Raw genomic sequence first — 14,678 nt, forward strand, 5'->3', positions numbered from 1 at the left:
TCCGTGCCTTGCTCTATTGCCAGGCGAGCCGTGCCCCGTTGCCTGCCGCGTCGGGAGGATTCCGGCGGCCAGGCTGAGGTCATGGGAGGCCACGACGATGTCGAGCTCGTCCAATTCGAACCAGCGGCGAGCGATTGCGGCGTCTAGCGGCCTTTTTCGATGTGCGGTGATGAATTCCGGCAAGTTTAGGGCGGATTCCGGCAAACTCCGCGGCGGCGTGTTTGCTCCGACGAGGTTTGACCGGTATATGGGGCCCCTAAATTCGGCCTTCCAACCTCCAAAGGTAAGGGTTTCGAGTGTGCATTTGCGGTGGCCCTTAAAACATTTACAGGTTGGACAACTTTTATGGTTTCTGTTCTGGACACTTTTTTCACCCAAAACTGTAAAACGCAAAATTTTTGCGGGTTTGACCACTTATGCGGGGTCTGCTAGAGATGCTCTCACGAGGCTTCATCCACTTCCATACCGTCCTCCTCACACTTCCGGGTACCGACTTTCTTCTCCTTGCTCCGGGTGGAGATAGGAGAGGAGCTACGCCGCTCCGCCCCGTGGGCCGTTCTATCTTGTGGTTCTGGTTTTGCTCTTTTTATATTATTTTAATTGATTGGTTACCTCTGGGCTGGTAGGACCATTCTATATAATGTATCTAAAAAATTATTCTCTCCTAAAAAACTATTCACAAATTTAAATAAATCCGTATTGGGAAAATGTTTCCAAATTTTGAATAGAAAATTCATAAAAATCCAAAGTTTTAAAAAATCTTCGTAGATTTGAAAAATATGTTCAAAAATCTAATATATGTTCCTTAATTTTTAAAAAGTCCTCTGAATTAATTTCTTTTTAAAAATTCCGCGTTCTCGTCCTTGTTGGTGAGGGAGATCGGCGCATAACTTCTTTCATCGCCTGAGGCCGAGGTTGTATTTCCCGTATTGGCGTCTTCGTGGGTGCCTGGGTTGGTGACGAGATGTTCTCCCGACGCTTCGCCGAGGGTGCCTGGGTTGATACTGTAGTGCGTCCCTTAACTCAGATGAGATCATGACGAGGCCCTTCAAGAGGTCCCGTGGCAGCGAGGTCGACTGGGAGGTTGATTTTGACCCGGCCCGTCTCGTCTACGACGAACGTGACAGAGCCAAAGGTTAGGCTCTCTCCCGACGATATGTCGTCGGAAGCAGAGAAAGATCCGATCCATGATCGATGTCCAGCCGGCGCCGCCCATGCCTAGCGCGCCAACTGACGGAGTAGATTTCCGTTAGATCCCTCGGTAGGGGTCCAAGCACAACTACATGTCATGGATCGGAGGTCACACGAGGGGTTTATCCAGGTTCGGTCCTCCGGAGAGTAATACCCTACGTCCTGTTGGTTTCGGTTATTCATAATGGAGGGATACCTCGTGCGAGGGGTTACAATGGTGTATGATGTTGCTACCGAGAGTTTCTCCTATCTGAGGGTAGTTGGATCAGGGGAACCCTAGACCTCCCTTTATATAGACAGGAGAGATCTAGGGTTTACATGCCTGATGCTATCTAGGGTGCCGCCGCCCTTTAGTCTTGGGCGTCAAGAAGGTTTGCTGGCCTCCTAGGGTAGCATCACGCCTTGGGCCTTTTGGGCCCCCTTATAGTTGATGAGGCCGGGCTCCTTGGTGTTAGCCACCCCCTATAACGGACCCTGTCACCAGGCGGCGCCTCTAGGAAGGGCCCGATGCACACAGTGCCGCCGCCGCCCAATCTGAGGAGATTTTGGGTCTTCACTCGGGCATGGAGTCGGGGTGGAGGGAGGGACCTCGAGGACGCCTGCAAGAAGTAGAATGAGACCTTGATCGTTGCCATCATCGGGATGAGTGAGTCATCTAGAGTTTCCTCCGGTCCGATGTCATCTCTACCAGCCCCTCGAATGCACCGAGGCCGACGACCGGGATTGCAGGCCACAAAGTGTAGTGGGAGAGAGCCAATAATAGGGAGGAGATCCACCGGCAACTCACCGCCCACACGGTCAAGACGCCATCCATACACCACCCACAAGCATCATTATCGAGGGCACCGTCGCCATGCCTACCGGGGCCGCCACCCCAGGTCCATATACCTTCGCAATGGCCGGAGAGATGAGATCAACCGCCGCGCAACCCACGTCATCGCCCGAGTCGCCATGCTGTCGGAAGACCCACATCCCATGGATCTGGGCGCCCGTGCACCGCTGCAAGCCCGCCATCGTCGGGAATCACCGCGTCGTCGGGAGGGCTGCACCCCACGGATCTGGGCGCCCGCACCGCCCGCGAATCCGGTGGAGGGAGGAGAGGCCCTCCGTCGCCGCTATTGCACACATGAGCTTTGCCTGGCGCTAAACACCGGCAGCAGTGGACGAGGAGGTGAGCGCTAGGGGAGAACTAGGCGGCGGCTGAGACCTCCTGTGTCGCTCGTGAGGGAAGCGATGCGAGAGGCAGTCCACAAATTTAGTTCCCGTCGTGGATCATACAATTTATGGTATGAACCACGTTAATTGACGAGTCCCTTTAGTGGTTCGGTAACGGATAACAGAATGGTTCCCTACCTCATTTCCATGATGTGACACTGAGTTATCGAATCCACGAGAGGACGTGTACTTGTGACAACGGTTTCTCACCTTAACTTTACATGATCTCATAAAGCTGGCCATCTCTTCCCGCAGGTTTACGAGAAGGTCATCTTCCGTAAAATTTTGGCAGGCTAATAACTGCATGAAACTTCCCCCACCAGAACACCACCATATGCCACCTCCTGCCCTACCGGAGCGCCGCAGCCCTGCCGACACGCAGTGGCGCCACCGCCGCCCGCCACCTCGCCAGGCCGCCGCCGCCACACCGCACCATGCCGCCGCCACACTGCGCCACCACCACCGTCCCGCTTCGCCACATCGTCTCTCGCCTGCGGCCTCCGCATTGCCTCACATTGCCCCTCGCCAAAGGCCATCACGTTTGTCACTGACTGGTGGGCACTAGGCCATTATCTAGTTTTGTTTAATACTAAAAAATGAAATAAAAGAGATTTAGAGAAACCGTTTACTCAGAAATGACAAAAATTGCTTCGAGACAGCTTTCCCTTTGGACGCCGATAACTGCCACACGTGTGGCATATAGGGGGGTTGTGTCGCACACCCTGTGTGGCACGGAGACAAACCCGCCCGCACGACGGCGTCCGGACGCACGCAGTCACAGCCCACACGTCCGGTGTGTGGCAAAAACGCCCATACGTCCGGGCGATCGACCGCGCTGCCTGCACGACCCAACGCGCCCGTCGTCCCGGCCTGCTTTCGAACCCCAGTGCGACCTGCGCCGTCGTCTCCTACCTCTCGATCCCAAACCTCCATCGTCTTCCTTCTATAGTTGCCATGGCAACCAGACAAGATCTCTAGCACCTCCCCACCCCCACACCCACCGCCACCCCCCCCACCCCGCCCCCCAGCGACGATGAGTTAACAGTCGATCTCCGATCTCCTCCTGTTTCTCGTCCTTCTTCTATCCAGAAAATTGAAATTCCAGGTTGCCCATGAAGATGGCGACTAGATCCACACTGTCACGGCAAACACACCATGGATTTGTGTGTATTCCCCTCTGCCCACCAACATACGCCAGATCTGCCATGTTCTATCCTAGATTTGAACTAAGATTATGGGTTGGGTTGTTGCGAGTAGTTGATTCAGAAGGATGTGTAGAATTCACTAAAATTAGGGGGAGAAAGGAGGAATTTGGGTGGTGCCTAGGGAGGGAGAAAATTATTTGCCACCTATATCTGATGTTAGTTGCCACCTATCTTTGTCGTTAGCTGCCACCATGTTATGTTGTTGCTTGCCATCATATTATCTTGGCTGTTGCCATCGGTTCAAAATGATAGCTGGCATCCAGATTTTAGAAAAGAGAATGAATGTGCATGTCCTACTTGCCATGATGTGTTGGTTGTCTACGCAATAAATGTGATAAGATTGCCGTGTTATCTTGTATGTGCAAACAGCAAGAATGCATTTTGCGGATATTGATGCGTTGTTGTTCATGCAGTGACTGAAAACACAGTGGCAGAAAAAGCGGAAAAATGAATCATGAAGACGGCACTGATCCTTGGTTTTCTCAAAGGCCGGAAACGCCCCCTTGGTATGCAGCAGAGTACAATCAACTCATTTCTGCAGGGCCATTGCTGCCACTACTAGAGCAGTACGCGAGCATCGGTACGATGCATGATAAAAAAGGAACAGTTGCCATGTTTGTGACGAGGAAGATGGCATTCTACTTATGTCCTACAATGTCATTTTTCGCAGGTTCTTATGACCCAACCACACACACGGGGATACCATGGCAAGTTCAGGCACAGGGCGCTAACGCTGACAAATATACGGGCGACCAACTTCAAGTAGCTAATGTGGAAAATCAAGGTAATGCATACAAAAAAGAAACATACTGGTGTGGCCATGAAATTAAACTTGCAAGGATGGCAAAGACTTACGAGTTATATGGAAAAATGTAGGACCTTCATGCAGCACGTGGCATCAGGCGGCAACCATGTACCTTCCATCAACGTCGTACACAGGTGAGTCTATGAAGTGAAGTTGTGGACAGTGAACTAGGAGAAGGAACATAGGTGACATTGTGGTTTTCATGGTGACTTGACAGCTGCAGTTGCCATTCCTGGACAGCTGCAGTTGCCATGCCTTGACAACTGCAGTTGCCATGTGTAATCAAATGTGATTGCAATGTCTAAACAACTGTGGATGACAAGTGTGAACAAATCTGTGTGGCATGGTTGGACCACTACATGTGCCATGTTGTACAAACTACAGTTGCCATGCATTGACCAACTGCTACACTACTAGGAAAAGGGTTATAGCTAATATGGACATTAATGGCGCACCATGTATGTGGTGCGCCACTGCTATATAGTAGTGGCGCACCAGATACAGGTGCGCCATTATTGACATATTACTAATGGTGCACCTGGTGTATGGTGCGCCATTACTAGTTTTAAAAAAAATACAAAAAATTGTTAGCAGTGGCGCACCAGGGAATAGTGCGCCATTACTAGTTGACATAGTAATGGTGCACCCGTACAAAGTGCGCCATTACTATGTGTATGACTCGGTCAAACCTTGGTCAAACTTAGTAATGGCGCACTTTGCATAGGTGCGCCAAACTTAGTAATGGTGCACCTACACAAAGTGCGTCATTACTAACTTTGACCAAGTCATACACATAGTAATGGCGCACTTTGTACAGGTGCGCCATTACTATAACCAAATGCACCCCCCCCCCCCCCCGCCGTGGACCACCTTTTCAGTTTTAAAAAAAAGTAAAAGAAAATGATGGAAATGTCAAAAAATAAAAGAAAATAAGTTTCCCACGTGATATGTGGTCTAGTTGTTGGGAAAATTTACAAATATGAATTTTGACTTTATTTGTAGAATCTCTCTGGAATTTAGTAAAATTGGCATAACTTTTGCATACGAACTCGGATTAAAAAGTTTTTTATACGAAAAAGCATCTACTCGAAAAGTTACATCCGAATTCAACCAAGGAAACCACGTTGAAGATTTTCAGAATCCCCAAAAACCTAACAGAATAAAAGATACGGGGCTTTTAAGATCTAGAGGGGGGAAATGAAAAAAAAATTCAAACTTAGTAGTGGCGCACCATTTGCTAGGTGCGCCACTAGTAACAGAAAAAAATTGGTTTCGATTTTTTTTGGAAAAAATGTTCAATACGTAATATGACCGGGAAGTTTGAAATATTTTTTCAAAATTTCATCACACTCATGAATATGAACAAAGTCCTAGATATCAACAAGGTTTAATAGGATTGATATAATAGATATATCAACAACTGCCTGTTAAGTGAGCTGGTGCTGGGGTTGGAGAAATGAAAAAAATTTGAAAAAAAATTCTAAAAAAAAATTTGAAAAAAATTGTTAGTAATGGCGCACTTAGCCACTTCTAAGTCTGTGATAATAATGGCGCACCAAATATGCGCCATTACTATTTGTTACTAGTGGCGTGGTAATAGTGGCGCACCTATAGTGCGCCATTAATGGCAAAAATAGGTGCGCCACTAATTAGCCTTTTCCTAGTAGTGCTAAAATGATCACAGGTTGTTATGGTGGAACCACATCGGCAAACATCTCATGGCAAGCTTCACAGTTGCAGGCCAACACTATTGCAGATAGAGCACATCAAATTGGAATGACAAACCAGATACGATTAGCACATGCGGCACAACAAGGTAAAAAAATGTGAACCAGAAAAGCAGAAGTCCATTTGCTTTTGTGGAAAAAGCATGGGGGGGAAAGTGGATTTGTCACGGTGGTGGTGGAAAAAACAACCAAAAAATTCTACCAAGTGGACGCGTGCAAAAAGTCATCTATTGTCTTCAGGATTTGTCAATTGTTGTATGACTGTGTGCAACATTCATGATTGATTCCATTTGCCTAGTGAGCTCATACCTAAAATCCAAGTTTTGATGCTAAAAGATGCTGGTTGCCATGTCTTGGCAACAGTAGTTGCCATGTTTGTTGGACTGTAGCTGCCATGGCTGAAAAAACTACAGTTGCCATGCATGGCCATATGCAGATGCCACGGCTTGCTGTATGAATGATGTCATGCCAAATCATATGCAGTTGTTGTATTCCGTTATGATAAACATGCCATTCAAGCAATGCTTACACACGTACCTATTTTTTTTGTAGGACCTTCAACTACAATCAACAGCGGCACGGGGACATCTACTGCGGGAACCTCTGAGCACACAGAAGAAGATTTCCACCAGCCAGTCAACAGTCCTTCCACAAACAATGCAGAATCAGTGTCGAAAATGGCAATCGTTCTAGCAATGCCGACAAGCACACCTTTGCACACCAGCACAAGCAACACTCAAGCAGATGAAACAGTTGCCGATACTGAAGTGAATGATGAAACTGATGACGAAGCACAAGGGAATGAAGAAGATGGGCAATCAGAAATCATGGTACCTCGGCCACCATATGTTGGGCAGAGATTTGATTCGTTTGAAGATGCCAAGGAATTCTACCAAAGATATGCAATGTTTCATGGGTTTGCGGTCAACAGCGAATACCATAGGAAAATTAAAAAAACTAACGAGTACAGCAGAGGTGAGATGAGGTGTTACAAGGCACGAAGGAACAAGAAGGGTAAAGGTGTTGCGCCTGTCGTGCCGGAACGAAAGAGAGGTATCATTGTCAAGACGGAATGCCCTGTCCGATGTAAGCTAAACGTAGATGGAGCACGGTGGGTGGTCACTGAATATTTTGACGAGCACAACCACGAACTCATAAAGAAGTTTGACCTGATAAAATTTCTGAGCACCCACAGAGGATTTAGCCCCCTCGAGAAGAAATTCATAAAGCTGCTACATGATTGTAACGCTGGTCCATCAAGAATGGCCCAAATACTGTCCCTCATCCACAGCGGAGATGGTAGACTGAGTAGCATGCCCTACATACCAGCAGACGTCACAAACCTAAAGGCAAAGTACTATAGAGAGAGCAGGTTGGCTGACATAGAAGACACGATAGCCTATTTCGACGAGAAAGCAGAAGCAGATCCTGATTTCTTCTACAGGATAAGATTGGATGATGAGGACCATGTCAGGAACATGTATTGGGTGGATGGTGCTGCAAGAAGAGCCTACAAACGTTTCTGAGATTGCATTTCGTTCGACGCGACATATCTCACTAATATGTACAAGATGCCATGCGCTCCATTCATAGGAATAAATAACCACAATCAGTCATTGCAGTTCGATTGTGGGCTCGTTCGGAATGAAGATACGGATGGGTACACTTGGCTGTTCAAAACCTTCTTGAAGTGCATGGGTGGACTTGCTCCGATGAACATAATAACAGACCAGGATTTTAGCATGCATGCAGGCATAGAGGAGGTCTTTCCGTTGGCAGTGCACAGGCACTGCAGGTGGCATATTATAAAGAAGGCTGAGGAGACGCTAGGACCATTCTTTGCTGACCGTCCAGAGCTGCACAAGGCATTCGAGTTGTGCGTGGACCACAGCTTGACGCTGGAGGAGTTTGAACGGAGCTGGACAGCTATGATTGAAACATATCAAGTCCAAGACAACGAGACGCTTGCTAGCCTGTAGGAGAAGCGAATGTACTGGGTGCCGACCTACTTCATGCAGTGCTTCTTCCCATTTCTGCAGACTACGCAGCGCAGCGAGGGGTTCAATGCTGTTCTGAAGCGGTACATGAGCCATGGCAACTCATTGCTGCAGTTTGCCAAGCAATACACAACTTTGCAACAGAAAATATTGGGATCTGAGCTATAGCAAGAAGCAAACACCGCGCTCAAGCAGCCTAAATTGCTAACATATTTACCAATGGAGAGGCAGATGAGCAAGACATATACCAACAAGATTTTTAACAAGTAAGTCAATTGTGTTACTGTCTTATTTGCACAAGCATGAAGGTAGTAGGTGCCATGTAGAATGCAATGCATTTGCCAACTTTTTTGAATTGCTGATATATTGAAAAGTAGCCATTGAGTACAGTGTAATCATGATATGTAGTTGCCATGTTTAATCAACTATAGTTGCCACGTGGGTTGAAATATAGTTGCCATGTTTAATGAACTGTAGTTGCCATGTTTAATGAACTATAGTTGCCATGTGAAAAATATGCAGTTGACATGTGACCCAAAACTGCATTTGCCATGTTTTATGAACTGCATTTGCCATGCTAAATGAAATGCACTTGCCCATTAAAATGTAATGCATTTGCCATGTGAAAATATCATACACTTGCCATATGGAAACAAACAACACAAGAACAGATGTGGGGAAAAAATCAGGATTTCCATGCCATCATTCATTTTAGATGCCTTTGCTACGTTACGGCCTACATCAACATAAGGTGCTACAAACATCATATAAGAGTTTAACAAACCACAAAAAACATGCAGATTCCAGGAAGAAATAAAGCGTGCCAGCATGTACACGGCTTACCAGGTGGACGAACATACGTTCAAGGTGTGTTCTCTCTTGGGCATGTCGGATTCAGAACCTGAAGACCCAGACAAAGGAAGGAACTACTTTGTGAAGGCCTCGATAAACGAAGGCGAATACTACTGCCAATGCTGCAAATTCGAACGGGACGGGATTGTGTGCTATCACATACTATAAGTAATGGACATGAACGCGGTCACGTGAATGCCCTGCCATTTCATACGGTGGCGATGGACTTGGGACGCTAACGATGCGTTTGGGCCACAAACATCAAATGCAGTTTTGGCTGTGCATGATGAGAGACCAGAGGCAACCATGGAAACCGTGAGGCATGTTGTGTTGACCAAGAACTATGCTGAACTAATAGATGAAGCATGCAAGAGTGATGAGACAACGAGGGTGGCAGAAAAACACAGGAAGACCCTGAAAAGAGAGCTTGATGGGATCGAAAAGAGGAAAGCTGAAGAAGCCTTACACAGGTTCCCCCGCACCTCAAGTGTGCCTTCGTCCACGGGGTCATCATCTAAAAACTCGGAGGTAGGGTCCGGAACAGCAAGCACACAAACCCAGGTCAGGAACCCGCCCCGTTCCATCACAAAAGGGCGTCCAAAAGAGGTGAGATACAAATCAGGGTTGGAGATTCAAGAAAAACACAAGAAAACAAAGAAAGGGACGGGCAATCCGTAAGCAACATTGGAGGACTGTAACTTGGTTGTTAGTGACATTTTTGTAAGGTAGATGTTCTAAATTTTAAAAAATGGGAGAATGACTCTTGATGGGCATCAGAATTAGAAAGAAAATGCCATGAATGAATGACTACAATTGCCCCGTGTGTGAAACTGAATCTACCATGTTATTTCTACTGAATCTGTCATGTTATTTCTACTGAATCTGCCATGTTATTTCTATTGAATCTGCCATGTTATTTCTACTGAATCTGCCATGTTATTTCTACTGAATCTGCCCTGTTATTTATACTGAATCTACCATCGCGTAGATTTCCGTTTTCAGTCAACGCATTTTATTACACAGATATTGTATTGTGTGCATACTATGAAAAACTAGTTGAAACGATCGTGTGCAAAAAACGCAAGGTAACGGCTGCTTATGAACTACCATGCTAACCGATACAGTTAACAATGCAAAAAACCCAAAAGCCAAATGAAAAGAACGATAACTTTCACTAACCGTGTCTGATCAACTTCATTTGCCATGTTTTTAGGCATCATAGATGCATTCAAAAACACCCAACTGGTACTACCAACCACGAACACATAATAATACTGAAACATAAACGTAGCTACTGTCACACCTAAGTAGGTTCACATCCACACATATATTACAAATATTCAATGTCACTCACACGCCACCACTATATACTAGGCTATGGGCAGATGCAGTCATAACATAGTACACGGACATAGTTTTAAAAGAACAAGTTTATACCTTACATTCCTCAACCACAGAATGTAAGGTAGACGTGCGGTATGGAGCACCACGTGATCACTTGTACTTCTTGTTGGATTTTTTGACAGCTTCCTCTATGAACTCTCATGCGTTGGCCCGCGTGTTGAAATCTTCATTCATCAACTAGTTCCATGCGTATATTTTGTGGAGCTCGACGACCATTGCAGCTGTGACGACAGCGACCCGTCGACCTTCCCACTTTGCAAGGTATTCCTGTTGGGGAACGTAGTAATTTCAAAAAAATTCCTACACACACGCAAGATCATGGTGATGCATAGCAACAAGAGGGGAGAGTGTTGTCCACATACCCTCGTAGACCGAAAGCGGAAGCGTTAGCACAACACGGTTGATGTAGTCGTACGTCTTCACGATCCGGCCAATCCAAGTACCGAACGTACGGCACCTCCGAGTTCAGCACACGTTCAGCTCGATGACGTCCCGCGAACTCCGATCCAGCAGAGGTTCACGGGAGAGTTCCGTCAGCACGACGGCGTGATGACGGTGATGATGTTGCTACCGACGCAGGGCTTCGCCTAAGCACCGCTACGATATGATCGAGGTGGAATATGGTGGAGGGGGGCACCGCACACGGCTAAGAGAACAAGAGATCAATTGTTGTATCTAGAGGTGCCGCCCTGCCCCCGTATATAAAGGAGCAAGGGGGGAGGCCGACCGGCCCTTGGGGCGCGCCAAGGAGGGGGGAGTCCTCCTCCTAGTAGGAGTAGGACTCCCCTTTCCTAGTCCAACTAGGAAGAGGGAAGGGGGAAGGAAAGAGAGGGAGAGGGAAAGAGGGGCCGCACCTCCCTCCCCTAGTCCAATTCGGACTCCTCATGGGAGGGGCGCGCCACCTCCTGGGCTGCTGCCCTCTCTCTCCCCTCAGGCCCACTAAGGCCCAATACTTCCCCGGGGGGTTCCGGTAACCCCTCCGGCACTCCGGTTTTCTCCGAAACCACCCGGAACACTTCCGGTGTCCGAATATAGCCGTCCAATATATCGATCTTTATGTATCGACCATTTCGAGACTCCTCGTCATGTCCGTGATCATATCCGGGATTCCGTACTACCTTCGGTACATCAAAACACAAAAACTCATAATACCGATCGTCACCAAACTTTAAGCGTGCGGACCCTACGGGTTCGAGAACTATGTAGACAAGACCGAGACACGTCTCCGGTCAATAACCAATAGCGGAACCTGGATGCTCATATTGGCTCCCACATATTCTACGAAGATCTTTATCGGTCAAACCGCATAACAACATACGTTGTTCCCTTTGTCATCGGTATGTTACTTGCCCGAGATTCGATCGTCGGTATCTCAATACCTAGTTCAATCTCGTTACCGACAAGTCTCTTTACCCGTTACGTAATGCATCATCCCGCAACTAAGTCATTAGTCACATTGCTTGCAAGGCTTATAGTGATGTGCATTACCGAGAGGGCCCAGAGATACCTCTCCGACAATCGGAGTGACAAATCCTAATCTCGAAATACGCTAACTCAACAAGTACCTTCGGAGACACCTGTAGAGCACCTTTATAATCACCCAGTTACGTCGTGACGTTTGGTAGCACACAAAGTATTCCTCTAGTAAACGGGAGTTGCATAATCTCATAGTCATAGGAACATGTATAAGTCTTGAAGAAAGCAATAGCAACATACTAAACGATCAAGTGCTAAGCTAACGGAATGGGTCAAGTCAATCACATCATTCTCCTAATGATGTAATCCCGTTAATCAAATGACAACTCATGTCCATGGCTAGGAAACTCAACCATCTTCAATTAACGAGCTAGTCAAGTAGAGGCATACTAGTGACACTATGTTTGTCTATGTATTCACACATGTATTATGTTTCTGGTTAATACAATTCTAGCATGAATAATAAACATTTACCATGATATGAGGAAATAAATAATAACTTTATTATTGCCTCTAGGGCATATTTCCTTCAGTCTCCCACTTGCACTAGAGTCAATAATCTAGATTATACAATAATGATTCTAACACCCATGGAGTCTTAGTGCTGATCATGTTTTGCTCGTGGAAGAGGCTTAGTCAACGGGTCTGCAACATTCAGATCCGTATGTATCTTGCAAATCTCTATGTCTCCCACCTAGACTTGGTCCCAGATGGAATTGAAGCGTCTCTTGATGTGCTTGGTTCTCTTGTGAAATTTGGATTCCTTTGCCAAGGCAATTGCACCAGTATTGTCACAAAAGATTTTCATTGGACCCGATGCACTAGGTATGAAACCTAGATCGGATATGAACTCCTTCATCCAGACTCCTTCATTTGCTGCTTCCGAAGCAGCTATGTACTCCGCTTCACATGTAGATCCCGCCACGACGCTTTGTTTAGAACTGCACCAACTGACAGCTCCACCGTTCAATATAAACACGTATCCGGTTTGCGATTTAGAATCGTCCGGATCAGTGTCAAAGCTTGCATCGACGTAACCATTTACGACGAGCTCTTTGTCACCTCCATAAATGAGAAACATATCCTTAGTCCTTTTCAGGTATTTCAGGATGTTCTTGACCGCTGTCCAGTGATGCACTCCTGGATTACTTTGGTACCTCCCTGCTAAGCTAATAGCAAGACATACATCAGGTTTGGTACACAGCATTGCATACATGATAGAGCCTATGGCTGAAGCATACGGAACATCTTTCATTTTCTCTCTATCTTCTGCAGTAGTCAGGCATTGAGTCTGACTCAACTTCACACCTTGTAACACAGGCAAGAACCTTTCTTTGCTTGATCCATTTTGAACTTTTTCAAAACTTTGTCAAGGTATGTGCTTTGTGAAAGTCCTATCAAGCGTATTGATCTATCTCTATAGATTTTGATGCCCAATATGTAAGCAGCTTCACCGAGGTCTTGCATTGAAAAACTCTTATTCAAATATCCTTTTATGCTATCCAGAAATTATATATCATTTCCAATCAGCAATATGGCATCCACATATAAAATTAGAAATGCTACAGAGCTCCCACTCACTTTCTTGTAAATATAGGCTTCTCCAAAAGTCTGTATAAAACCATATGCTTTGATCACACTATCAAAACGTTTATTCCAACTCCGAGATGCTTGCACCAGTCCATAAATGGATCACTGGAGCTTGCACACTTTGTTAGCTCCCTTTGGATCGACAAAACCTTCCGGTTGCATCATATACAACTCTTCTTCTAGAAATCCATTCAGGAATGCAGTTTTGACATCCATTTGCCAAATTTCATAATCATAAAATGCGGCAATTGCTAACATGATTCGGACAGACTTAAGCATCGCTACGGGTGAGAAAGTCTCATCGTAGTCAACCCCTTGAACTTTGTCAAAAACCCTTTTCGACAAGTCTAGCTTTGTAGATAGTAACACTACTATCAGCGTCCGTCTTCCTCTTGAAGATCCATTTATTTTCTATGGCTTGCCGATCATCGGGCAAGTCAACCAAAGTCCACACTTTGTTCTCATACATGAATCCCATCTCAGATTTCATGGCCTCAAGCCATTTCACGGAATCTGGGCTCATCATCGCTTCCTCATAGTTCGTAGGTTCGTCATGGTCAAGTAACATGACCTCCAAAACGGAATTACCGTACCACTCCGGTGCGGATCTCACTCTGGTTGACCTACGAGGTTCGGTAGTAACTTGATCTGAAGTTACATGATCATCATCATTGGCTTCCTCACTAATTGGTGTAGGAGTCACAGGAACAGATTTCTGTGATGAACTACTTTTCAATAAGGGAGCAGGTACAGTTACCTCATCAAGTTCTACTTTCCTCCCACTCACTTCTTTTGAGAGAAACTCCTTCTCTAGAAAGGATCCATTCTTAGCAACGAATATTTTGCCTTCGGATCTGTGATAGAAGGTGTACCCAACTGTCTCCTTTGGGTATCCTATGAAGACACATTTCTCCGATTTGGGTTTGAGCTTATTAGGATGAAACTTTTTCACATAAGCATCACAACCCCACATTTTAAGAAATGACAACTTTGGTTTCTTGCCAAACCACAGTTCATAAGGTGTCATCTCAACGTGTCGGATCATGGGTTCTGGCAAAACCCTCAAGGTTCAAACACTAGGGTGCGTGCGGAGATTTCCTCCCTACCGATCTACGCCCTAGCTCACTAAGATCTCGCGGACGAACTCGATGAACTCACAACACAAAGACACAAGATTTATACTGGTTCGGGCCACCATTGTGGTGTAATACCCTAC

At 46.1% G+C, this 14,678-nt stretch overlaps 1 protein-coding gene across 1 annotated transcript; it reads left to right on the forward strand.

The window, feature by feature from the left end:
* The first annotated feature begins 7,855 nt into the window (after window positions 1-7,855).
* On the forward strand, window positions 7,856-8,308 carry LOC109756905 (protein FAR1-RELATED SEQUENCE 5-like). Its single transcript, XM_020315748.1, has 2 exons — window positions 7,856-8,089; window positions 8,183-8,308. The coding sequence occupies exons 1-2, from the start codon at window positions 7,856-7,858 to the stop codon at window positions 8,306-8,308; spliced, it is 360 nt and encodes a 119-aa protein (XP_020171337.1).
* The last annotated feature ends 6,370 nt before the right edge of the window (window positions 8,309-14,678 follow it).

The sequence above is a fragment of the Aegilops tauschii genome, chromosome 3 (genome assembly GCF_002575655.3).
Source record: "Aegilops tauschii subsp. strangulata cultivar AL8/78 chromosome 3, Aet v6.0, whole genome shotgun sequence".
NCBI classification, from domain to species: domain Eukaryota; kingdom Viridiplantae; phylum Streptophyta; class Magnoliopsida; order Poales; family Poaceae; genus Aegilops; species Aegilops tauschii.

Excerpts from the sequence above, each read along its gene's own strand:
- LOC109756905 (XM_020315748.1), top strand. The coding sequence starts at position 7,856 with ATGAACATAATAACAGACCAGGATTTTAGCATGCATGCAGGCATAGAG. Across the intron at positions 8,090-8,182 it reads CTATGATTGAAACATATCAA|ACTACGCAGCGCAGCGAGGG; the intron begins GTCCAAGACAAC and ends CCATTTCTGCAG.